We start from the raw sequence: 26,426 nt of genomic DNA, 5'->3' as shown, positions 1-26,426 counted from the left end.
GGTAACGTGAAGTTTTTCACTTGCTCTGGCCCATGCAGTACAAGGAAGTCCCTCAGGCTACTGCTCAAGTGGGTCCACAGTCCTGGATCATCTAGACTTAAGAAACTAAACTCAGCAGCAGGTGTTTCTTGCACCTCCACCACACTCTTCTCTGATCTACACTTTTCTTCAGAATGTGCAGGGTTACATCCATTTGAGATGGAGATATGGATGCTGCAGTAGCTGCTAGGTCACCTGCACTCTGACTAATTGGAAGATCAGGCATCTCCTCACCACTCACACCACTCTCCTCACTCCTCACCCTCACTGGGGCCAGAAGGCTTGCCGTGAACATTTGTGTCTATGTATCTCAAGAGAGCTCCTTCCTGCTTAGATAGAAAAGCTTCCTTTGCTTGCTTTCTTTTTCTGAATGCTGCCCCAGAGGGGCGTTTTCTTCTTTCACTCATGACTGCTGTTCTGTGCCAGCTATAGTGGCTCTCAACACTCAATTAAATGGGACAAATAAACAGGCTGGTAGCAGGGCCTGAGTGAGGGAAGATATCAACGTCTTAAGGGCCTAACTGGCTCCTACTACTTCAGTTGACTGCCTGTTCTCCTCCAGTGGGTTCAGGGAAGCAGCAGGAAACAGGAAGCTCCCTGAGAAGCTGATGTTAATCAGTCCAGGCTCCTGGGGGTGTTAGAGAGGTACACAAGAGTCTCCTCCTCCTCTCTCTCCCTGCAGCTGCTGCTGCTTTCTGTTATTACCTCTCACCTTTTCTCCTGCCTGCCTGTTATGCCTCTTGTGCCCTCCTTCCTCCAGCACAGCACTCCACCATCTCTGTGCACCTAGAGCAGACAGAATACATATGCACCAGCAGCAGACACAATTTTCTACACTCTGGGTCCTAGTGGCGCCCTCCCCCCTCCCCAGTCTGGCACCTGAGGTGGCCGCCTCAGTTTGCTTCATGATAAGGCCAGCCCTGCACCCTCCTGGTAAAACAGTGTTTCCTAATATCCAACCTAGACCACCCCTACTGCAACTTGAGACTGTTGTTCCCTGTTTTGTCATCTGCCACCACTGAGAACAGCCTAGCTCCATCCTCTTTGGAACCCCCTTTCAGGTAGTTGAAGGCTGCTATCAAATCCCCTCTCACTCTTCTCTTCTGCAGGCTAAACAAGCCCAATTCTCTCAGCCTCACCTCATAAATCATGTGCCCCAGCCCGCTGATCATTTTCGTTGCCCTCCGCTGGACTCTCTCCAATTTGTCTACATCCTTTCTGTAGTGGGGGATTCAAAAACTGGATGCAATATTCCAGATGTTGCCTCACAAGTGCCAATTAGAGGGGAATAATCAGTTCCCTCCATCTGCTGTTAGCCTTCTTGGCAACAGGGGCACACTGCTGACTCCTATCCAGCTTCTCATCCACTGTAATCCCCAGGTATTTTTCTGCAGAACTGCTGCTTAGCCAGTCGGTCCCCAGCCTGTAGAAGTACATGGGATTCTTCTGTCCTAAGTGCAGGACTCATCACTTGTCCTTGTTGAACCTCATCGGATTGCTTTTGGCCCAATCCTCCAATTTGTCTAGGTCGCTCTGGACCCTAGCCCTAACCTCCAGCATATCTACCTCTCCTCCCAGCTTAGTGTCATCTGTGAACTTGCTGAGGGTGCAATCCACACCATCCTCCAGATCATTAATAAAGATGTTGAACAAAACCGGCCCCAGGACTGACACCTGGGGCACTCTGCTTGATACCGGCTGCCAACTAGATAGTGAGCTGTTGATCACTACCCGTTGAGCCCAACAATCTAGCCAGCTTTCTATCCACCTTATAGTCCATTCATCCAATCCATACTTTTTTAACTTGCTGGCAACAATACTGTGGGAGATATATCACGTCCACTGCTTTCCCCACATGCACAGAGCCAGTTATCATTATAGAAGGCAATCATGTTGGTCAGGCATGACTTGCCCTTGGTGAATCCATGTTGACTGTTCCTGATCACCTTCCTCTCCTTCAAGTGCTTCAAAATGGTTTCCTGGAGGACCTGCCTGACTGATTGCTTTTGGTTCCACATGGTATCTGGCTGACCAGTAAGTCCGTAACTCTGGTGTTTTTTTATCTTTGAGGTTCTACTGTTTACACCTCATCTCTTTCAACAAGTTTCATTGACTTCTACTGCACACACAACTCAAGTGCTGAGGTCTTGATCCAGCAAAGTTTAATGTGCTTAACTTTAAGCACATGAATAATTCCAATGACTTCAATGGGACTACTCATCTGCTTAAAGTTAAATAAGTGCTTAAACACTTTGTCGGATGAGGACCTGGGAGAGAAGGAACAGAGGGAATAAAATTAAGGGAGAGTGGGTGGCTTAGTTAAGCACAGTTATTGTTTGAAACTCTTCTCAGACCATTTCTGCTGAAAGACAAATACAGAGTAAAGACATTTAATGGAGGTTAACCAGAAACTGTACCTCACATGACAAGCCAGAATAACCCAGCGGGCAGTCACATTTCTCAATCAAGTGAGCATGAGGACTCATTCCAGACACATTGCCTTCTTCAGCAACTTCCATCGAGATCTCAGAAATTCTGGAAAACACAAACCGGCAAACAAAGCTTATCAACTCCATAAAGCATTGTTTCAATAAAGGTTCAAAGTCAGCCAGTTCAGGAGAAAAAGGCTTCATTTGGCTGTCTTCAATCCTCTTGGCCTCAATGACATGAGACAAAAAATGCTCTATTTTTGCCTGTGTATGAAGGAAACTTTAAATCCAACATACCTTCATTCTGATTTTCCATTTCTATCCTGAAGTTTAACTAACTGGTGTACTCTTCTTAGTTCCATCTCCCCTTTTTTATTTGCAGCCCAGAATACTGACAAAAGCTCATATCTGATTCCTCATTTGAACAGATCGTTAAGAAATTGATGTCACACACTAAACCCGGATCCAGTTCACAATTCACAGAAGTGCAATAATAACTTTATTCACTAAATATGCTTCCAATGAGGCATTTTTTAAAAATAAAATGTTCCCCCAGCAACTAAAGCAATCTCACAAGCTGTAGAACAGACTTCAAAGACGTTGGACAGTCAATTGCCTTTTAGCAGCAATTTTAAGACAGCCAGAATTCATTTTTTCCCTCAGAATCACAAGGACAAACAAGCAAAATGTTTAAAACAAAGAAACACATAGAAGTTGGTTAATGTTGGAAAAAAGTATGTTTCACATTGGGACTACGGACTCTTTCCCTCTCCAAATGTCCACTTGATTATATTAATATCTTATACCCTCATCTCCCAACTATCCTCCCCACATACACCGAACAGACAAAATGATTCTAAAGGGCAACAAATGAAGCATGGACAATGACAGCAAAAGACAGTTCTAAAGCATTAGTTTATTCCAGGGCATTGCAAAATTGTTGCTTTGCTGAAAGGAGGTATTTTAGCTCTCTCCTTCTTCTTTTGTTTAAATGAATACTAAACTGTGAAAACATTTGTTGTTCTTTAATAAGTAAAAAATATAGGACAAGCCACGTAAATTTTAAAGCTTCCAAAAATAATTCCAAATCTAAGCAAGGAGAGGAAATTTCTTTCTCTTCTATCATTGAATATGAATACTTATAGTAAAAGTTAAATCAAAGTAAAGAAGCTAATCCATCCAGAATTTATTTATTAAATATCTGTGTGTAGGCATTAGCACAAAGAAACTTATGGAAATAATTAGCTCCTGTTCATACTCCCAAATCACCCAATTCACAGATTTCTCCACCCCCACCCCCAGTTATACTGATCTGTTTGTTTAGGCATGTCTATTGCACCTATCATCTTGGTATATAGGTGTCGACATTAAGAAGACCATAAGCAAATCTAGGGTGAAATCCTGACCCATTCAAATCAATGTGAGTTTTGCAATTGACTTCAATGGGATCTGGAGTTCACCACTAATTTCTTGAGTCAATGCAATGTCCCAAGTGACAGCAGCACTTTCCAGCCTATATACCTTTGTCCCTACTTGAGAAGGAGGGTCACCTGGAATAGAGAAGTAGAACAAGGAGACAAAAACAACGGACTGCAAAATAAATAGGGTCCAAAATTATTGTTTTTGTATGGAGTGTCAACACAAGCTTGAATGGAACTCCCTGTACATGTAATATAAAAACAGAGTGGAATCTGCTTCCCCATCATCTTCAAGATCCAGGATATGCCTACACTGCAATCTTCAGCATGGGCTAGCAATACAAGTACGAATTGAAGGTCCCTGTCATGCCTGTACAGCCCGCACTGAAGCCCTTAGTCATAAACCAGAGACAATGCTCTGTGTACGGCACAAACTATATACTGTCCCAGAGCTGAATTTACATAACAATATACTTTGGGACCAAAAAGCTATTTGTTGTCTGGGGAAAAGTGTTACTTAAGGTAGGTTAGGTTCAGTTGCTTCCTGAAGCATGTCTAATAAGAATCAGTCTAACCACTGCTTCCTGATCAGCATCTAGTATTCTGAAATAATTAACAGTAAAATTGAAAGCATACTTCCAATCCAAACTAATTTATTATCAAAATCCAGTTGCCTGATGAGCAAAACAAAATCTAATTTGAATCTATGAAAGAAATATTTCAATTTTGAGTGGTGAAAGTGAAAAAGGAGAACAAAATGAACACAGTAGGAGAAAAATGTTTGCCTTTGGATTTTGAGTAGAAACCTCTAAATAACTCTCCTTAATAGCATAGCTTTCTTACAAAAACAAATTATAAATTATATGGCTAATATAGGGCTAACATTAGAATTAAACTATTTTACACTTAGGTCTGGTTTGAATTTTCATTGACAGTGTTTTTGTACAGTATATCAGTCATCTGCAGCTCTGCTTTTTTAAACATTTGAGTTGAAAGAATTTCTATGTTAGAATTAAAGAGCTATTAACTCCTCATTAAGAAAAGGAGTACTTGTGGCACCATAGAGACTAACCAATTTATTTGAGCATAAGCTTTCGGGAACTACAGCTCACTTCTTCTGATGCATCCAATGAAGTGAGCTGTAGCTCCCAAAAGCTTATGCTCAAATAAATTGGTTAGTCTCTAAGGTGCCACAAGTACTCCTTTTCTTTTTGTGAACACAGACTAACACGGCTGCTACTCTGAAATCTAACTCCTCATTGTACACTTTGAAAAAAATTGACAGCAGCCCTTTATAATAATTTTTTCTATAACTCTCTTCCCTCAGACTTTATTTCTAATGGCAACTGGGTGAGAAGAGAAGCTTTGCTTGTTAAGAGTTAGGCTCCAAATCAGGAAAGCATCCAGGACACAACTAAAGCACATGCTTAACTATAAGTCACTGGACTTAAGAACATGTTCAAAGGTAAGCATGTGCGTAAGGGCTGTTCTGAATAGGGATGGACTTAAGTCTGTGGTTTAACTTCTCTCCTAAATCTAAGTCTCTAGTTCTTAGGGAAATCTTCCAATGACTTCTAAGGAATTTTTGGGATTGATTCTGCTGTTCTTATTCAAATGACATTTCCTCTGAAATCAACAGGCATTTTGCTTGAGTATAGATTGCAGGGGTTTGCCTGCTAATTCTCCACCTAGTGTCTCAAATATCATGGTGATGAGCATTATATAAATGCCTAGACAGATATCATAATTGTGATAATTGTGACAATTATCTTCATATCAGTTGTGATATCATACACAAGGACTATGACTTCAGGTGGAGAGGTACCAGAAAGGGAACAGATTAACTCTTTAACAAGTCCCACTGCTATATAAAAGGCTATACCCTGTAATGTGACTCTGTAAAAATGGCATCTTGGTTTTGTAACTGCTATCCTTGCAAACACACCCTGAAATTGGAAAGCCGATCTCTCGTCTCCTGATTTACACATCATTATTGGTAGCCCTGACCCAATCAAGGTGCATTATGCTTTGGTGTAGCTAGCTGTGAATAAGGTGTCCATCTCTGTACACCTCAGCATAAAGATTCTGAAAATGAAAATCATATAGCATTTTTTCTTATGATGCATGAACCAGGATAGTCACCTCACCCTCCACAGCTGAGCTGGGCTCTGTAGTGCTAACAGTGATTGATATAAATTGATGGAATATTTTTCCGGAGCAAAGAGAATGCTTTTCAAAGTTTTCCATGAGGTATCAGAATTACTTTCCCACTCCTCTAAGCTGAGGTTTCCCTGTGCACATCACACAATGTTGTAAATTAACCATGCCAAAAATAGACAATATGAACCGACTGACACCCGCAGCTGCAGGGGACATCCAAGTTTTGGAGAATGGATGGTTAGTTCCTTTAAAATTACTTACAAAAATTAATAATTAATAATAAATAACAACCATCTGCTTCTATCACTTTTAGGGCACAGATACTAGTCTTCCATGTCTCTATTACACAAATATTGCAAAGTTACACTATATCTTTTTAATTCTACCACCATAGTAGTACCTTCTCGAAATACTATATCTTGATAGAGATATTTGTAGCCTATTACTTTTAATTTGCCTATATATGCCTAGTGTCATTGTAACTGGGCACTATTTGCATCACTAATCATTTATTCACTACTGATTGCCAAGAGACAAATATTTCACAGGCCAAAATTCATATTTATATAATAACACAATATTTGCATAGCATTCAAATCTGTTTACAAAATATATTTTTGCTTTTTTCTTGGCTTTGGGATACTGAGAATAAAAGTCTCATTTGGCTACAATAATTATGGTTTTCTCTTAATACAATTCCTTTCTTCCACTTCTCCAGCTATACTGGACACCCTACTCTTCTTGTACATCCCACTGATTTTGTGCCTGGATTAAAAAATCAGTTTGAAGTCTCAAGTGAATTAGCTGGGATGACTGCAGTATTTCAGGCTATTGCATGAAATTGTTACCTGCTTTGTCTCATGATGCTGCCATGAGAAGCCTTAATAAGAATGTAATGAATGTTGTACAGCACATCCATGAAGTCCTCACGTGTCACAGTACTACTGACTCTTGCGTCATCACCATATCTCCATTCATGCTGAAGGAAACAGTAACACAAAAGCCAGCCAGTTAACAGTATCAACAGAACCAAGGGTTAACATTCTGAAACAGAACTGACTAAAACGTTACCTCGGTCATCTCTATCTCATGCCTCGTCAGCTGGCCAATCAAAGGGGCAGCCATATGCCGGATGATAGTTCTAGTACGTGTGGGAGGCCCACCTCTGATGATGACTTGAGGATTATAGGTAGCAAAACCCGTCTCCTCGCGTGCTTCAAAGTAGATAGCATATTTCAGTTTCCCTCCATAAGCAGTCAGCTAACAAAGCAAACAGAGATACCAGTTACAGTTAGCTACAAATATATCTCTGTGTATACATGATGGATATGTAAGTATTACAAATGGATGTATAAATACGCACGCGTGTGTGTGTGTGTGTGTACACAGAGGCATGTGCTACTTGGAATACATGGAGATCAAGGATTGTGCACAGACGTACATGAAGGTAATCTGTTTCTGCAGAACTGTAAAAATAAATGTCCCTCTTTGTGAGAGTCTGTGGGAATATCAACATTCCCATGAGCCCAATCATGGGACTTCAAAAGTGCAACACACAATAGAGCCATAGAGGTGCAAAAGGCCCAAAGAGAAGGCTGTTTCAAACATTTTCAACAAACTGTGTCTACACAAGACATACAAAGCTTGTGTAACATTTCTGTCAGATTGGGAGAGGCAGGGAGTCACCTGAGTGAAATATTAACTTAATACAATCCCCCCACCTTTTTTTTAGTAGTAGTTTTGTGAAAAGCTCCATCTTGTGCAAATAAATAAAATCACAAGGTAAAATCTGGAATTCCTGACAGATCTGTTGGCTATCATTGCCTTCGATGGACAATAAAATTCCCATTAGCAACATATTTCTTATATATTTATATGATTAAATATCTAGTTTAAGATAGTATTGATGTTACAGGATTCCAAGTTTTGATGACAATTAATAGAATTTCCAATTATTTTTGTGACAATTTTTCCTTGACAAACGGTACTGACAAAAATATTTATTCTTTGCAAGCACCTTCCAGTTTGCTGTAATTTTCCCAATAGAGGAATCAGAAGCATTTATAAAATGTCAATTTTTGTCAGAATTCAAAGAAATCATCTTTACCTTTCGTCCTTCAAATTGCTCTGGAAGTTTCCAGTAAATAGGTTCTGATTGGAGATCTTGCATCACCAGTTCAATGTTAGCTACTATCTCTGGATGCTGGAATACAACCCCTCTGGTAGTATTGTCCTGAAGGTTTTCATCTACCAGTGGAAGAACCATCTGTTCTGGCTTCAACGTCAGCTGCATATATTAAAGGGATTAAAAAGAAAAAAAAATATTTTTTCAAGCTTTTTTCATGTAGGCAAAGTCTCGTTATTCTTTTATTTTTTATTCTCTTAAAAACTGGTTGTACTTATTTCACACTAGCCCTTAGTCATGTGCGTAGTCCCACTAAACAGAACTATTTGAGTAAGTGTTGTGCACTGTAAGAGTTCCACCATCTAGCCCTTTGCATTTAGTGCTCATGACAGTGAGGAAAAAGCAGCACTGGCTAGAGCCAAACACCGTGTGATATGAGCACGTGTCTGCAAGCTCTTCACAGACCTTTGCCAATGTAGCTTGTTCATAAGACTTTGATATGTCTGTTATTTCAGTCCTGGGCCACACCTCTGTACAGAGTCTGAGAATCTTATATTACGATGAAACACACCTCTTATTTTCACTTAAGATCTAGACTTACAGGGTAGACAGGCGTAATATAGGCATTTTTGTTACATTTATTGCTAACGGACAGCGAATGTGAGAATAACTATTTACTGTTAGAAGCTCTAAGACTGTACTGAGCATGCGCCACTGGGTTGGAGCAATGTGAGGAATTTTTTCCAAGATGGAGACTGATTAGTTGTCTTTGTGATCCTGTACCACAATAAAATATCTCCTTTTTCAGTTCTAATCCATTTTGGGTCTCCATATACTACATTGGCAATGAGGATAAACTGAAAACAACCATCAGACAGTTCTACATACTGTGCAAGTAAAAACCTTTTTTTGCCTTTCCATATGGCTGCATATGGAAAAATGAAAGAGTATGATGCAGAATGGGATAACTGGATTCAGTACTCAGAGATTCTCGCAGTACTTCATTGCAAATGGTAAAGAGGATGATAACAAGAAACATGCCATGTTATTGAGAGTTTTTGGAGCAAAAACATACAAAGATACAAAATATCTCCTTTTCCAGTTCTAATCTGTTTTGAGTCTCAGGCAAGTGCATGAACTCATTGTACTGCCCAGCCCCACTTGTATCTTTTTCATTTAAAATTCAAACAAATTACTGTGTTCTCAAATATACTAAACTGTGTGAGCCCAAAAGTCGCACTGATTGGATAATGTAATGGTATTCCACAACTATTTAGATGTTAGCAACCTCACTGAAAGAAAACCAATAATATGCCAGCCAAATCACTGCTGTGGTTAAAAGAAAACTGGAATAACTTCTGCCCAGAATTACCGAGATTGTTCATAGAAAGCATGCAGCAAGCTGGACAAACACAGAGAACAATAAAATAAAAAATCAGAAATGCAGACACCATAATGCTAAGGAGTCAGGAACAACAATTAAGCTAATGAAGAAATCACATCTGGGTTTCACAAAATGCCATTTGGGCACTGAGGAAGAGGAGAGGCACAGCACGGTATTCAATTATTGTGCTGATTATATTTTCAGGACCTGTTGTTCAGTGACAGGACTTGGAAGTATTCGTTCCAGCTGCCAACTTCAAAGTCATGTTCCTGGAGTGGGTCTTGCTACTATTCACCAAGTACATCAACCAGCAAGAAAATGGTTAACACACGTGAACTGCATTAAAGATTTTCATCAGCCGCATGAAGTTTGTGAATTTATGGCTTTTCAAATGGCACTGACTCTGTTTTGAGATAGACTGGAGTATTCAAAACTATAAAGGCCCAGGTAGCCTATAATGTGAATCTGCAAAGTCTTGTTTAAATCTCAGAATTCAAAGAGGAGCGAATAAAAAGAGAATAAAAAAAACCCCAGCTTTAAATAATGCTTCAGCTTTATTCCCTCATGTAAGGACCAAAACAGAGTTTGCAAAAGGATTGATGCTTTCATTAGCTCTGTGGCATGACTGGTCTTATCACCTTCCTCTCGACCCAACCCACGTCGGATTGATAAAGTTGCACCAACACAGCTCATCTGGAATCCCTCTCCGTCTATCAGGAGGGAAGAAAAAGTGCTAGAGATAAACAGAGGACTTCAGTCACGAGGACTATCAATCCAGCATGGGATCTGTGGTAACTCTCTCTTCTGGGGGGACAGGTCTTTTGTTGTTCAGTTGGGCTCCACCCACCAACCCAGGATTTAAATGGATCAGCATCTATCACAAGCACAACTTTAAAAAAAATTATAAGGGGAAAAATGAGGAGTTAATCAAATCAAATCAAATCGACATATTTAACTACAAGCAACAATGACCCTGGAATATGGTTAGGGAAACTGCAACAAGTTCTGATTCTCATCTCTGTGTCAGTGCTCTAGTGTGCTGGATCTTCACCGTACAATTTTCCCACACTTGAATACACTGCTTTTTACTGGGTTTTAATAGCTTTACTTTGGCTTGACATCTATTACACTATCAAACAATTTTTTGTAATGCCTTGACCCTGATTGTCTAATGGAACATGCTCCTCTCTCTACTTCTCAAAGTACGCAGGGGAAAAGATTGCTTAAACGTTTTGCCATTTCCTAGCTACCTCTCTGTGCCTGACTAAAAGAAGCCAGCAGGAAACTACATTATCACATTACACGGCTCAGCAGTTCCCTACTCACCCACATGCGGATCAGTCCCTTTGCCTCACTGCACTGAGTAGTCAGACCAAAGCAATAGCAGCTGTTGCAGCCAAGTGGGTTTTTGGCATAGAGTCCAAACATTTCAGACCTGCACCTGTCACAGTGGACACCTTCCACGTTAACCTGCAAGAGCACAGGGAAGAGCTTTATTTAGACACACCAAAAACCAAAACCAACTCCATGCCCCACAGCCCATGCACAATAAAGGGATTTGGATGAGAAGAGTAGGTTTAAGGAAAAAATTAAGGCTTACGGTTTTCAGCCTCCAATCACACATATATCATACCTCCATCCACTAGATAAGTATGGGCAGAGGATGCTGGCTCCATGTTGGTAGAGGTACTTGTAGGACAACAAATTGCACTTTTGATATGAAGTGCTTAATAGCATATTGATAAAATCAGTGAAATTATACCCTCCAAAATTGATGAGTTAATCAAACCTTTTGTCTGCTATGAGTTTATCTTGACACGTCAGAATATTTAAGGTACAGTACTGACTGTACTAGCTGAGGAATTTATTTTTATAGAACTATCAAGGGCGGTAAAACATTCCCACTTTCTCTCTTCATCTGATTGTTTTTCCGCGTCATTGAACAATATATAAAGGGCTGAAATGTGCAGCTATTCACTGTTGTAATGTCAATACTTTTAATTCCACTACGCCATTATTCCCAATAAAGAAAGCTAGACTGTGTATCACTGGATGTACCCATCATTTACACTGAGCCTTTTTGAAAGGATTTTTATACCAATTCTGTGGCATTTTAAACACTCACAGCCAATATTAAAGAGCTGAATCTTTTATTTAAAGAACAATGTCAATATAAAACGTACCAGGAAAAAAAATCTCTATTTCTATTACTAACACCAAATCAGAGTATTAAAATTGAAAGAATGTTGACTATCTAATTTCATTTACATCTTTTGTTTAACTTTTTTTTTCCTATCAGCCTTATATGGTCAATGTCACCGCTTTTGGTCCTACTCAGTTACGGTTTCTGATTCTTATATAGGAGCTCCATGCTGTTGTTTTTTGATTCACAACGTGGCCAGGATCACGTAAGTAAAAACAACTGCTTTCATCAAAATTTTAAAACCCAACCAACCAAAGAAAACATTTCTTTATAAGGCTTTGTAAAATCTCCTTTCTCCCTTTGGGAGCTATACTTTAGGCCTAAAATGTGTCGACTAATGTCCATTTGATAAAAGAATTATCAAGCAATAATAGTTATTTCAGCTCCCTCTTCCTTAATTACTAGCTGTCTACTCTCTCTGCATGTCTGGATATTGAAACAGAATGAAGGATCCTAAAATGGAGTCACTCTGATGAGATGCATGAGTATTAATGTGACAAATTCTATAGCCTTACTCAACAAAGCTCCCATTGAAGTCAATGTCCCAGTAAGGATTAATTAAGGACTATGGGATATGGCCCAAATGTTGCTATCACCCAAAAAGTCATTCTAATTTGCCAAACGGCTGATTTTGTACACTGAATATGGCCAACATGGTAACAGTTCTGTAAGGACAGGAAGAAAAACTTAAAATAAGAAAAAAATCTAAGTCAAGGCCACATTTGGGAACTTGCTTTATTAAGCTTTAGTGGATGAAAGAGCAACCTAGTGTAACATTTAATTGTTTGTTTCTCCCTCTAGTTCCAAGACCCTTGGCCAGGAAAAAAGGGCTACTATTACAAGCAGCTAACAGAGTTTGTGTTTACTGAAGGTCCCAAGTTATCTCACTAACAATCTGTTGTGATAAGCGAGTACAAACTCCCACTAACTTTGAAGCAGGTTCCCATGGCACCATTAAGTCAGCTTGCATACCTCATTGCCTTACCTTGCAGCTACATTGCCCTGTACCATCAACGCATGAACATTTTTCCGTCTCTGCATCACAAGTCTGAGGATCAGTCCCTGCCAGTAAGCAGTCACAGGGAATGCACTGTGGGTATTTCCAATATCCCGGTCTGCACTGAGTGCATTTGTCCCCAGCGAATTTAGGGTGGCAGGAGCAGCAGCCTGTATCTGAGTTACACTGGAAATTGAGGGATCCAACCACACTGCAATCACAGGCCTATAAAGAAGAGAGAGACGACAATAGATTTTAATCACATTTCTTGTAGGCATCCGATGAAGTGAGCTGTAGCTTATGCTCAAATAAATTTGTTAGTCTCTAAGGTGCCACAAGTACTCCATTTCTTGTAGGAAGTCTTGTCATTTGCAGCCATAGATGAACACAGGTTACTTGGGAGTTCGTATACAGTAATGTATTTCCAATGTTAACAGCAATGCATCTGTATCAGAAGGCCACAATCTAGTTAGGGTAAGAGAGGGGCCGGAAGTGAAACAACATGTATTTACAATATTATTTTCATCATATTTTATTTATCACTTGAGGCTTATGCGTTGTAAATGAACCAGTCTAGTGGCCTGGTGTGTGGCCTCTGAGTCTGAGGTAGCAGAGTGAGAAATATAATGTGTTTTGTTAAACCCACAAACAAATCTTGACATCTGGTGCAGGGAAGGCTTAGACAACACTGCCAGACCTGCAGCTGCCGTAGGTCTCAATCCCAGTGCCACCGAGTCCCACCAGAACTAGTGCAATGATTATTAATTAGGTTCCAGTGCATGGACAACACGTCGCAGTGCAGACAGAACTGACTTTGCATATGGTCCTCTAGAGAAGCAGATAGTCAGAGAAGCTGAAGGCCTCCAAAAGGTAGAAGAACCAATCCCTCAGGAGTATCATTGTGACTACTCGGTAATGCTAGCAGAAAACATTCAATTTAATCAGTGGCATGATGGGAGCCTCATATCAAGAAACTTTGCTTGCAATAGCAACATTGTTCCAGTGCCACTAGTACAAGTTGCCACAGTAACTGGCGTGGACACACACTCACTAAAATTAAAGTAGTAAAGCTGGCAGGGAGAGGAACAAAATTTGCAGATTTAGTTTCCACTCAAAATTAAAACCTTGTTAACATGACTAGCTACAGGAGCCCATCTGAATTTAAAAGACCTGCTCACAGCATAGGTCGTTTATATGACAGACACGCACTCAATCTTTACTGACTGCAACAGAAACACTAATGGTTAGCAAATGTTTGACAGGCTGCTGTGCAGTCTAAGAATTAAAACCTTTTCAAAGCAGTTTGCTTATTCAATATGTTATGCTGCAAGATAAATCCTAGAGAACAAATTGTTCACCACACGGAGAAATAGCTCGGGGTACAAGATAAAAACCTAAATAACAATCACATAGAATGTTTCTTTTGCAAGGAACCAGTTTTATGCCGCATCCTCCAGCCTGAGAGTTATGACAGGCTCTGAAACCTGCTCTACTAAGAGCTCAAGTGGAGTAGGCATTCGCACCTCGCCTCGGAGAAATTAGTTGCAACATGCGAGAAGGGAAGATGTGACTGATATATCATTATTCTTTTAGGTGGTGCCATAGCAGCTGCCATGCTATCACACTCATACAAAAGACAAACAGAGAATGGATTCCACAGCTCAGATAAGGGTCTTCACCCCGTTAGGCTGGTTTCAAGCCAAGCATTCTATATTGCAGCAGAAAGGCAAAGATTTTACAAGAGGAGCTTTAAACACACTCGGAAAAGATTCTACATAATTAGTGAGCCGCTTGAGCTAGATGAGAAACAACCCTTTCAGGAAGGTCATTAATGGTATATGACTACGTTCAGGCAAAGCACACTCTTCTGGCATAATTGCAGCAGTTATTAAAGTGTTAATTCCTGGGAAGTGTTATGAGCTTCAAAAGACTGTTAGAAACAATGAGAACTTTTAAAGTTAAGTGGTTCTCCAAGCAGGGCAGGCTCTAGGATTTTTGCCAGCCCGAGCAAAAAAATTTTTTGCAGCCCCGGCTTTTTTTTCATCCCCCGCAACCCCCAGCTCCGCCCCAACTCCACCCCTTCCCTGAATCCCCAACCCCGCCTCCTCCCCTGGGCATGCCACATTCCCCCTCCATTGCTTCCTGTGGCTCCACCCCCTGCAACCTCCCGCCCTAGCTCATCTCCACTCTGCCTGCTCCCCTGAACATGCCGCCGCTTCTCTTCTTCCCCCTCCCTCTCAGGCAAGGGAGAGGCAGCGTGTTCAGGGAAACAGAAGGAGCGGAGGTGACCGAGGGGGTGGGAGCGCAGGAAGTAATGGGGGGGGTGTAGAGGAGCCGCTTCCCGCCCCAGCTCACCTCCGCTCCACCACCGCCGCCTCCCCCGAGCGCGCCGCCACTCGGCTTCTCCTCCCGCCCTCCCAGGCTTGCCGCACGAAACAGCTGTTCTGTGCGCGGCAAGCCTGGGAGGGAGGGGGAGAAGCGGAGCGGTGGGGGTGGCGCGCTCAGGGGAGCAGGCGGAGGCGAGCTGGGGCAGGGGGGCACATTTCTAGGGGCGGCATGGCTGGCGCCGGAATGTGCCACCCCAAGCACCTGCTAGTTTTGCTGATGCCTACAGCCAGCCCTGTCTCGAGGAAATCTCTAGGGGAGGTGTATGCAAATTTAATACCTCCAGTTATGCAACACCCCCCACACCAGTCTTTTGAAGGTACAACCTGAGGAGAAACCCATTGTCTATGAATCAACTATTATCAAGTCAAAGACCCAGACTGTATAAAGGAGAGACTTTCAGATTCATGGGTGAGCCAAGGTGATTATGAACTTGTAATCACTGGCAACCCCCTAGGTGGGGTTTGAAGGACTGTTCACCTGCCAGAGCCCTTCCTGCAGTCAGGGTGTGATCTCTGGTAAGCTTATTAGCATGTGTGTAGGTTCTGTTATTATTTTTAATATGTTTTCTCTGTAATGCTTTCATCTTAAGAAGAAATGCACTTGCTTTGAAAGAGCTGCACGGTAACTTAACATAACTTAACATAACGGCAGTTATGCTGTTTATAGTCTCTGAGGAAGGAAGGCAAAGCGGCCTCCTGAGTCAGTCTGCCTTCCTGATGAATTCACAGAGTAGTCAGGGAGCTGTGCAGCCTGCCCATCAGTAGGGAGAGAAATGTGCATCTCCGCCCAAGAGAGGTAATCGCTGGAGTGCTAGAAGACTAAGAGTGGGTGCCCTTGATGGACCATAGTGGGGCCCTGAACTGTAACAGTAATCTTCCCAGTTGAGTTAATATACCTATAATACAGAAATCATAAACAAACAGTATCCAACAACTTCACCATGGATGAACATATGGTTCAAACAGATCTGGTGATGCAGCAAATAACAGATTGTATGCCAGGACAGAGAGTCTGCAGTATTCAGATACAGGTCATCAGCACCTATATTGTTTCCCTGATTGATACCAAAACTCAAAACACAACCACGTGGCTCTTTACAAGCCTAAAATTGCAAAACTCAAAACACAAAACTCAAATTGCAAAACTCAAAACTCAACCACGTGGCTCTTTACAAGCCTAAAATTGTATTGTAGCTTCAAACTACTGTACTTTACACCATAGAAAACATGGAACACACAAAGAGAAAATAAGAGATCCACTCACCTTGCACCCGCTGACAATGTCATGACCCCAGTAATTTGGTGCACATTTATCACACTTCTCTCCTATTGTATTGGGAGGGCACACACAACGGCCGGTGACTGGATCACAATTATTACCAAGATGGGAACACTCACAAGCTTCAGGGGAGAGAGATAGAGAAATAAAACAGAGATAAAGTCATCCTCTCTCCCTGACATAGAGAGAGCAAGGTTAAGTCCATTTTCATCAGAGCTTTCACTACATGACACTTTTCTGTTGTCATATATCTATATGAAATAAAGTTATTCCTTCCTCTTGTTCCCTTTTGAAGTCTAAGGGTTCCTCTCCACTTCTTGTTCTTTGCTGGAATTTCTCTGCAGAGAGGCTCACTGTAGGCAAGCACTTCTATTTTAAGAGGGAGATATTTTTAAAAAAAATCAAATCTTCCTGGCTCCCCTTCTTTTCATCCTTTTGCCTCTAAAGAGGTGGCAGAAAGAGAATAAGGGAGGTAGTCTGAATAAATATCCTACCACTGAACTGACTGCAACTCCAAGTGGCGCTAATAATGTGGACAGCAGAAAACCCACATTCACCACTGAGATCCCCTTTAGTTGCATTGTACCGGGAGACTTTGGCAAACCAGTAAAGTGCCTGAAACCACTATGGCTTATTGTTAAAAGCAGCCAAGTCAGCAGGCTATAAATTGGCCATTCAGCAGTCTCAGTTTAACTAAGGCAGGAGGGGAGGGGGGTTTTTGGGTGCCACAGAGAGGGCAGCTTGACCCCGCGTCCTTCCTGATAAGAATTGTGTTGAAGTTGCTGATACATGGATTTTAGAAGAGCAGGATGTGCCCCAGGAATGTCTATTGGGGCCTCAAGGCTGCAAACTCTGGAAAAACCCACACCTAGTTAATCAATAATCAGAAGGAGCTTTTTGCTTGCCCATTGGAACTGCTTGCTTAACAAGTTTTCTTTAAGGGACATGTGATTCTATTACTAATGTATAAGTAAGGGGGAAAAGTTTGAGGTGGTGGGACTCTTCAGGACTGGACTCTCCCTCTGGATGCGTCGGGCTGTCGTTGTGCCACTCGAGAACCACACTCAGCTTTGGCAATTATCAAGGGTTGGGGGTGTTTTACTAACCTGTTGCAGATATGTGTATCAGTGCTTGAGACTAAGTAAAGTTTAGCTTTAAGTGAAAGCACTCTTGTGTTGTCCTGTTTGTGCCAGCCATCTATCGGTGGGACGGCCGTGTCTCCCCGGATTTATTTCCTGACACCACCTCGCACAGAGTAAAAGTTACCAAGAGCTCTGGGTTGAAAGAACCCGGGTAACAGCATCTGCTTCAGAAGCAGTTAAAACAGTAGAACAGAAATCTAGTTCCCTTTCTTCACCACATTCTGCTTTTAATGGGTCTGTAATAAACTCTTCAAACAAAATTAGACTCCGGTTTCAAATAAAATTGTAAGTTTAGAACAATGTAGTGCAGCAATAGAAGAAATAAATCAATGAGCTAGATGATAAAATCCAGAATTTTTATGAAGAGAATGATGGCACTAAAGCTCTAACTGGAGCAATTATCAGAGATAATGTTGCTATTCATAGTAAACCAGAATTTATGGAAAAAATATTAAATCTACAAATGTTTGGATTCTGGGTATTCCCAACGAATTATGATTGAAGAACTATCAGTTAAAGTTTCAGCTCTTTTAGCTTTATTGGCTGGAACTGAGTCATCTTAAAATATAATGGCCAGATTATGGACAATCTAACACTTCCAAGAAGGCTGGCACAGGGCAACTCTTGACTCTACATCATGGGTAGCATCTTGGATGGGAGAGTTGCTTCCACAGGTAGGTGAGGAGTGGGGGCTCTGACCAATGCAACTGCATCAGTATGCTGGAAAAAGTAATTTGCTCCGGATCCATAGATTCATAGATTATAAAGCCACTGGTATCATCTAGTCTGACCTCCTGTATGATATAAGCCACAGAACTTCCTAATTAATTCCTGTTTCAGTATATTTTTTAGAGTAACCTCCAGTCTTGATTTAAAAATGGCCAGTGATGGAGAATCCACTACCACCCTTGGTAAGTTGTTTCAGTGGTTGCTGACCCTCATGGTTAAAAATATAGATAGGGCAGGTACAGGGTTGGCTCCGGTTACTCCCCCCTCACGCCCCACTACAGCAGAAAGGGAAGGAGCAAGCAGCCCAGGCCTGAGTGACTATCTGTTCCCTCGTCTGTTTCTAGGGCAGCACTACAATGTACTATCCCTTGCTTCGGGTTGTGGCACAACCACAATTGAGCTCAATGAACAGGTAAAATGTACCAATAAAAAGCCTTCTATTGTTCAAAATATTTCTACTCCAACCAGAACTAAACCATGAGCATGGCGTGGAAACGTAGCAGTTGGCTGTGGTTTGGTAAAAATTGATCTCTCTAAAACAAATCAACTGCTGCAGAAAATGATTAAATGTTTGCCTTGAACCTGCAATGACCTTCATGCAGATGGACTCCTGTGCCCATACAGCTCCACTGACTGCATGTTGGCGTAGAGGCCCAGCCATGCAAAGCTCACTGAGGGACTGAGTCTGACACTTGAATTCTCTTCTCTGGATTTCCAGACTTTAGTACTATTCGCTACAAATGTTATTTAATTTTAAAAATAAATTGATATTACAATACACAATAATTATAGTGTGTGAGCTTAATAAATAATAAAAGCAGAATTCATTTGTTGTAGGTGAAGAACTGGATTCACATGTAGAAATCTTGTACATCTTTTCTGTACGGATGTCAATAATATATTGTGATACTTTGTTTTTCTATAATATACCTTTGTAGGTTTTATGTTTTTTTTATTATGCCAAAAATCTCTAAATTACATTCCTCTTGGATAAATGCTAGATAAAAGAGGCCCAATATTTTATTCTACACTTAACTGTCTCTTTGGTGCTCATTTTCATGGACTTTTTTCGAGCATGATTTGATATACTTAAAAACATTCCGTCTTTTCTATGTGATTTATTATTCAATTCCTGTATTTTTTGTCTTTTGAAACAACATATAAAAAGCTTACTAAAAATAGATGGGGGCGGGAGGGACTTGCATTTTTAACAGAATTCCTTCCTGTCTATTTTCTTCATTTTAGAACTTCTAAAAATCGGAGTCTTCTGATTTTAAGTAGCTGGATTTTTTTTTTTTTAACAATGGCTTTCTCATCTGGTACAAAGCAAATATATTTCTGTCAAAAAAACAAAAACAAAACCCCTCCTAAAACAAAAAACTCCCTTTTTACCTGGATTGCTTTCCCAGCTTAATAGACTGTCTTAAACTTACGTCTTTTTGCGTTTGGAGAAACAGAATTTAAGATTTTAATGTAAAATCTCATTTATTGTCCTTTCATGCCCCTTACTCAACTACGTGAAAAACATTTTGTAATGAGTGGGGAAACATGTATTTAAGTATTCTTATTATCTGTAGGATGATTAAAGACAGAAAGATTTCACAAAAGGGATGTGCTTTCTAGTTCTGTGACTGTTAGAAGAAGAGACCAATCATTAGGGTTGGCCAGAAAACAAGAATTCCATTTCATGAAAAACTTTGAGGTTTCCACATTTGGTTCTGTTCCAATGAGGAATGAAACCAAAACTTTCAAAACTGAGCTAGAGACAGAGACACTAACTCTAGAGCTGTGCCTGATTTCAGACATGTACTAACCACTGAGCTATAAGTGTCAGGAGCTCCCTCTGCCCCAATGAATAGTTAAATATTTACAGAAAGTGGAATAGCTCCAACAGAACCGATCAACAGAAGCAGCGGCTGACTCTATAGCCCAGTGCTTTAGGCACTCCCTAGGAAGCAGGAGACCCAGGTTCAAGTCTCTGCTATCCCAGATTTGGACCCGGGACTTGAACCTGGGTATTCCATATCCTGCATGAGTTCCCCAAACACTGGGCTCCTGGCTATTCTGGGTGGGTCTTGAGCTCTCTCTACCCCTCCCCAAAGAAATACAGACCTGAGAATCCTTCCCAACAGAAGCTTTGCTGAAACAGATATGTTTCTGTGAAAAAAATTGGTTTCAACACACTGGCATTTCCTGAAAAAAAAATTTTGTTGGAAAATTCCTGACCAGCTCTACCAATCATGAACTCCATTCACAGTTCTCTTGTTTTATGCACTAAGAGCTTGGTGATGGCAGTTACCGTTAGAGCTGAGTGAATAACTGATTTTTTGGTTCATAGGAATTTCTGGAAAAAATGAACAAAAATTCATTTTAGGTAGAACTGAACACTAAAATTGTGAAAATTCAGGCAAACTGAAAAAAAATCCATTTCAGATTAAACAAAACTGATTTTGTTTCCCATTCCTTTCAAGGGCTTACTTAACAAAATGGCCAAACAAGGAGGGGGTCCTGCTGCTGCCCTCCCTATAACTTTAGCCCTGATGTTAGGGCATGAGAGATGTGGGAGACCTAGATTCAATTCCCACTCTGGTTAATGTAGAGAGGGAATTTGAACAGGGGTCTCCCACCATCCAGAAGACTGCCCAAGCCATTGGAGTATGGGATATTCAGGTGTGGATCTTCTCTCAATATCATCTGCTGAAGCTACTCCTTATTTCATGGCTAGTCAGTGAGTCTCCCATATCCTAGGTGAGTGCCCTAACAACCAGGACAGTGTCCTTTTCACTCTCTCTACCCCTTATTCAGAGCAGGGACTCTGAACCTGGGTATCCCACATTCCTGGTGCCCTAGCCACTGGGCTATTGTAGGGCTCACTCTCTGACCAGAAATTCCATCCATGACCTGAGAAACCTTCCTGACTGATCATTTCTGCAAAAAGTTTACATGAATCACCATTTTCCAACAAAAAAATGTTTAATTTAAAAATTCCTGACCAGCTCTGTCCCTATGCCTTTTATGCATACCCATGATATAGCAGCTTGGCTATAAAAAGAGGTAAGAGTGGGTCACTCCATATTATCTTGTTTTCTCTCTGTATGCAGCTCGGCCCATGGCAATGCCCCCACCTTAGATATAGCGTAGGATAGTCCAAGGAAGAACATGCTACAGATTGAGAAGGGAAAAATTTGCAACAGGCCATGAAATGGGACCTCATTGTTTACGTACGAGTGCATCCTCCTTCTTCAAAGTTATAAAACCCACGAGCACAGCGATCACATTTCTTTCCTGCTACGCCAGGCTGGCAATGGCACTGTCCATTCTCATCACAGTCGAAGGACTTGGAACCAAAAGAATTGCAGTTACAGGGAACACATCCTCTAAACGACTGTAGACCAAATGTTCCAGGCTGCCACATAAGACAGAGGAAGAACATTTAGTATAGACAAGGTTTATCTGCAGAACAAAGAGTTAAACAGTAAAAGTGCTGGGGGCAGAGGGTTTATTTGAGTTCTTTCCTCCTCAACGGCAATAAGAATAATCTGAAATAAATTAAAAATAAAGGGCCAGATCCTAAAGCCTTTGAGTTGAGGACATGATGTATCTTGCTGGCTCTGATCTGAGTAAGGACTGAAGTATTTGATCCAATGTTTATTAGAATTAGGGCACTTTGTGTTGCTGTGTAAACCTGATGAATTTTCCTATGATGTCTGTTTCTAGAACCTACCGACACATGTAGAAATAGAGGGTAATCAGATTGCAAACAACCTCCCAAAGACATACTCATAAGGCATCCCTAAGTATAGCAATTTATTTTAGCAGGGAGATTTTGAAGTCCGCTCTAAAAGGTCACTTATAGAACTTTGCCATTTAACCTGGCTGGAATGCCGGCTCCATCTTGCTGAACTGAATATTTGGATTGTGATATTTTTGAAGGTTATAGTCATAAGCTAACTGAATAAATACAAATACTGACCTATGCTTCAGCATAGTCTGCTATATGCTTTGCACATTATCATTATGATTTTTATTACATTTGTCTGATTTCAGGCCCATTCTTGCTCCCACAGAAGGGAAACAGGATGGAATGGGAGGATAGATTTCACCTCCTTGGGCCAGGGACCATTTCTCACACATTTGTCAAACAGTATATATGACTACAGCACTTTGTGAATAATGCATAGAGATAACTTACAAAAAAACAACTGAACCCTCTATTTTGCTGCCAAAACAGGGGGGGGGAAAGCATTAAGGTAAAATTCACAGGCCAAATTCAGCTATGGTATAAGCGAGTGCAACTTTATTTATTTCAATGTGAGTTGCATCCTTTTATTCTAGTTTTGAGTGTTGTCCAATATTTTCAGGGCAATTAAATAGCTCTGACAGCCAAAGATAAAGCTAACCAATCAGCCTCTTGTTTCTCTTCATTTTATTCTTTTACTTTTTCTGCATTAACCGCTCCGGGGGCCTTCCAAAATCAAAACCTGAAGACAAATATTCTGCAGACATTGAATATCAGTGGCTATAACACTAAGTAGCTCCCCCCTTAAGCCTATCTGTATAAGGCAAAAATACTTGTGAAGAAAGGAAGATAAGGCTTTAATATATATCAAACTGGACAGACCTATGCTGAGCTTTCGGCCGATAGGTTAAATTGTTGACACTGAATCAGCTGAACAGAAGTTCTATAGCAGCACAAAATTCTTTGTATTAAAATGATGAGTTCAATTTTACATTAGGTTTATGTTTACTGTGAATATGACAGGGAAACCAAACTTTGCATATAGTGATTTTGTCATTAAAGTGCATGAGGCTGTGGAGGTGGAGTATTTTTGTTTAGCTGACATGGATCTGACATGGATCAGATTGCTGGAACAGGGCCTCTGGGCAGAGGTCAACTGGAAGAATCATGTGAAAACTAATGAAGGATCATACATATAACAAGTAATTATCTAAACTTTCATTTCCACATTTTATAGTGATATGCTACACTGGTATGTACCTTAGCATGATGAAACATAACAGAGAAAGGAATACCCAAACTCATGTAATTAAATTTCCAGGTTCAATTAAATCTACAGACCATCTCTAAAGATTTCTTTCATAAGAGGAAGAAATAGAATTCAAAAGAAGAAATGTGAATATGCAAAATTTCAGGACAGGGATTCAGATCAATGCAGCGAAGCAAGCATAACCCAGCATGCAGCTCAGCTCTCAATGAAAGGTTTGATAGGATCTAATAAATTCTGTTTATCAGAGTGAAAAACAGTAAAATTGGCTCACAGGCTAGAATTGCATAGCGTGAAGGAAAGAAGGATCACCAGCATACTGTATTGTCTACAGTGATGAGTTTTGCAGAGTGAAAGGCATTCTGATAAGTCATGCAGTCTCCCCCAGATTAATCCTCAATAAAATCTATTTATATATTGAAATTAAAACTCCATTTTATAAGCATCATATTTAACAGGGAGCAAATTTCTCACTTCTAAGACCCTGGATAAAAACAAAGAAATATTCTGAATCTTTCCGAATATACTATTATGTTTTGTCTTTATGATGGATGTTCATGTATGTGTAAAATATGTGCAAATAGTATTTGTGCGTATGGTTTTGGGTAACAAAAGTATATCCTAAACACTTCCATTTAGGAACAGGGCATTATAATTACACCAACTTCAAAAAAGCCTGCTTTGACTAGACATGAAAAATAACAGGAGTACCCTGATTATTGTTTTCAGTTGGGAAACAGATTCTTCCAATGTGCACTTTAGCCAGTAAAAGAAGTCAGCTCAAGTAGCTGGCACGTGAATTAGTGAAAACTCAAAGTCTACTACATACGATGATCCAGAACCCTTACATATGTTCATCATCAGGGTTGAACCTTCTACTGGACTAAATTTCTTGATATCTGGAATCCGTAAAGATATAGGGTAAAATCCTGCCCAGTTAAAGTCAGTGGCAACACTCCCATTGACTTCAATGGGGCCAGGATTTCACCCATAATTTCTGTATGTCTCACTATTGATTATGTTGTCTCTAGACTTATTCTGGTATTTATGGTTTTGCCTACATTGTGCTTTGGGCTAGGTTCAATCCTGAAGGAGTGTAAATATTTTAAAAGTCTGCATTTGTACCATGTCATATTCCTAAGCCTGTGGCTTCTTGATAAACTGTTAATTTAGCACAACACAGAATGGGTGTAAAAACCTCCAACCACGATTTGGGAGTCCCCATGCACAAACAAATGCTGAAATCCAGCCCATGCATCACACAGGTTTTCTGATTACCAAAGCGACAGGCCTGTAAGCACCACGTGGGCACCCGCTGGTACCAGTGAAGCCCCATCTCTGAGAAGGGACTTGGATTTGCTGAATGGCCCGTGGATTTTCTTTTCTTTTATGCACCTGTCTGCTGAGCTCACAGCGTTTACCCATGAATCCTGATTTGCAGATGCATCTTCCCGACATATCACAGCGCAGTGACATGGATCTTAAAGGACTGCAGCCACAGGGTATGCAGAATTGCTTTTCTGGGGCCCACAAGTAGTTGGGCTTTAGGAGTGAAAGGCAAAAGATAGTTAGCCAACAAAGGCAGAGAAGTGATGTGGAAAGATGTTGAGAAAAAAGTGCGTCATTAAACAAAGATTAGCTCTGCATCTACCATCTGATAACATACTTATGAAACAAAATACACAAAATGTTGAATTTAACAATGGGAACTAAAATATAAACTCTATGGTTAGTATTAACTAGCTCTAATTATTGTATGTGCATATTGTACAGCAAAGGACAAATTCTGTCCTCTGTTACACCTGGTATGTTCCACTGATGTCAGTGGGGCTCCCTTGAATGAAACCTTTGACTAATGTTGAAAATCAAAGTGGGGCATTTATGGAGGCCCTGACCCAGAAATCTACTTGAGTAAGTACAAAGCTAAGTGTGGAAATAATCCATTCCATTTCCATAGAATTCCTCGTGTGCTTTAAACTAGGCACCTGTTTAGGTGTTTTAACAGAGAGGGGCCAAAGTCAGGAGTTCTCACTCGGCAGTCTGTGGAGCTACAGTAATCTATGAAGCATTTTCTAGTGGTCTGAAGAACAAAACACTTTGAAAATCAAGGATTTGGGGACTGGGCTGTTGGGTGGGTCCATGAGAGGAACTATCTTTTGCAATGTTTTCCTCTTTTGAACTAATGCACCAAGACAACAGGCAGTTTTGCCATAAAAATCTTCATTATCTTCATGCCGTGAAAATCTTCACAATGCATAAAGCACAAAATTCAATGCAGAGAAGACAAGCATTTGCTTTTTTGCAAATCAGCCAGTTTCTTTTAAGGCAGTAATTTTTTCCTAAGGGCTCTCATATGTATTACCTTTTTCATATACATTAAGGATTGATAGTGTATATAATCTTCAGGTGACTTAGAATAAAAAGGTATACATGTTAATTACACAGAAAGTGGTATATTCATTTAGTGCTGAGTTTTCCTCCAGAAAACTCCCAGAATACACACTAATCTCCTGCTATAGCAATAAAACCATTTAACTTTTGCTTTTCTTTGCCTGGAACAATCCATAATATTTTTTTAAATGGACAAGCACTTAGTCATGTCAAACAGTGGAGAAGAGTTAAATGAAATCCCAGTTCTGATTACTCACCTTACACTCATCACAGCGACGTCCCACAACATTGGGCTTGCACTCACACTGCCCTGTCTGAGAGTTGCAGATCTCTGAGAATGAGCCATTGATGTTGCAGTGACATGCTACAGGGAAACAGAGTTGTCACAATGTACTTTGTGAGGACATGAAATGCATAATAAGTGAAAGATTACACTCCAATTTCAAAACAGTTTTTTGAAGCCAAGCATTTACAGTATTATTAGACTTATTACTGGCAAGGTCCTGTGAGGTGCTGATCACCTTAGACTCTCACTGATGATAAAGGCGGATCAGGGTACTCAGCACATCATACTATCACACCCTATTTTAGGATTTGTGCACCTGTAACTGTACATTATAAAACTGTTTGCAAACTGAGGACTTTTGCTTCGAGATAAACCAAATCATTTGCAAGTCACCAGAATCCAAAAACAGGAGAGCATACTATTATGGACATGTTCACCTATAATCAAGGGT

General features: G+C 40.5%; 1 protein-coding gene across 3 annotated transcripts in view; it reads right to left on the bottom strand.

Moving 5' to 3' along the window:
- Positions 1-26,426, bottom strand: part of LAMA2 (laminin subunit alpha 2) — a 455,577-nt gene that overhangs the window by 130,010 nt on the left and 299,141 nt on the right. For all 3 annotated transcript variants that reach the window (XM_073337269.1, XM_073337270.1, XM_073337271.1), the window contains exons 20-28: positions 25,947-26,053; positions 21,518-21,698; positions 16,407-16,543; positions 12,744-12,980; positions 10,882-11,025; positions 8,154-8,333; positions 7,118-7,306; positions 6,895-7,025; positions 2,457-2,574 (exon numbers count right to left, since the gene is read on the bottom strand). In XM_073337269.1, coding sequence (XP_073193370.1) covers positions 2,457-2,574; positions 6,895-7,025; positions 7,118-7,306; positions 8,154-8,333; positions 10,882-11,025; positions 12,744-12,980; positions 16,407-16,543; positions 21,518-21,698; positions 25,947-26,053 — 1,424 coding nt within the window. The remainder of the gene's footprint in view (positions 1-2,456; positions 2,575-6,894; positions 7,026-7,117; positions 7,307-8,153; positions 8,334-10,881; positions 11,026-12,743; positions 12,981-16,406; positions 16,544-21,517; positions 21,699-25,946; positions 26,054-26,426) is intronic.

This window comes from Lepidochelys kempii, chromosome 3, assembly GCF_965140265.1.
Source record: "Lepidochelys kempii isolate rLepKem1 chromosome 3, rLepKem1.hap2, whole genome shotgun sequence".
In the NCBI taxonomy this organism is placed as follows: domain Eukaryota; kingdom Metazoa; phylum Chordata; order Testudines; family Cheloniidae; genus Lepidochelys; species Lepidochelys kempii.
This window is presented reverse-complemented; position numbering and strand designations above follow the sequence as displayed.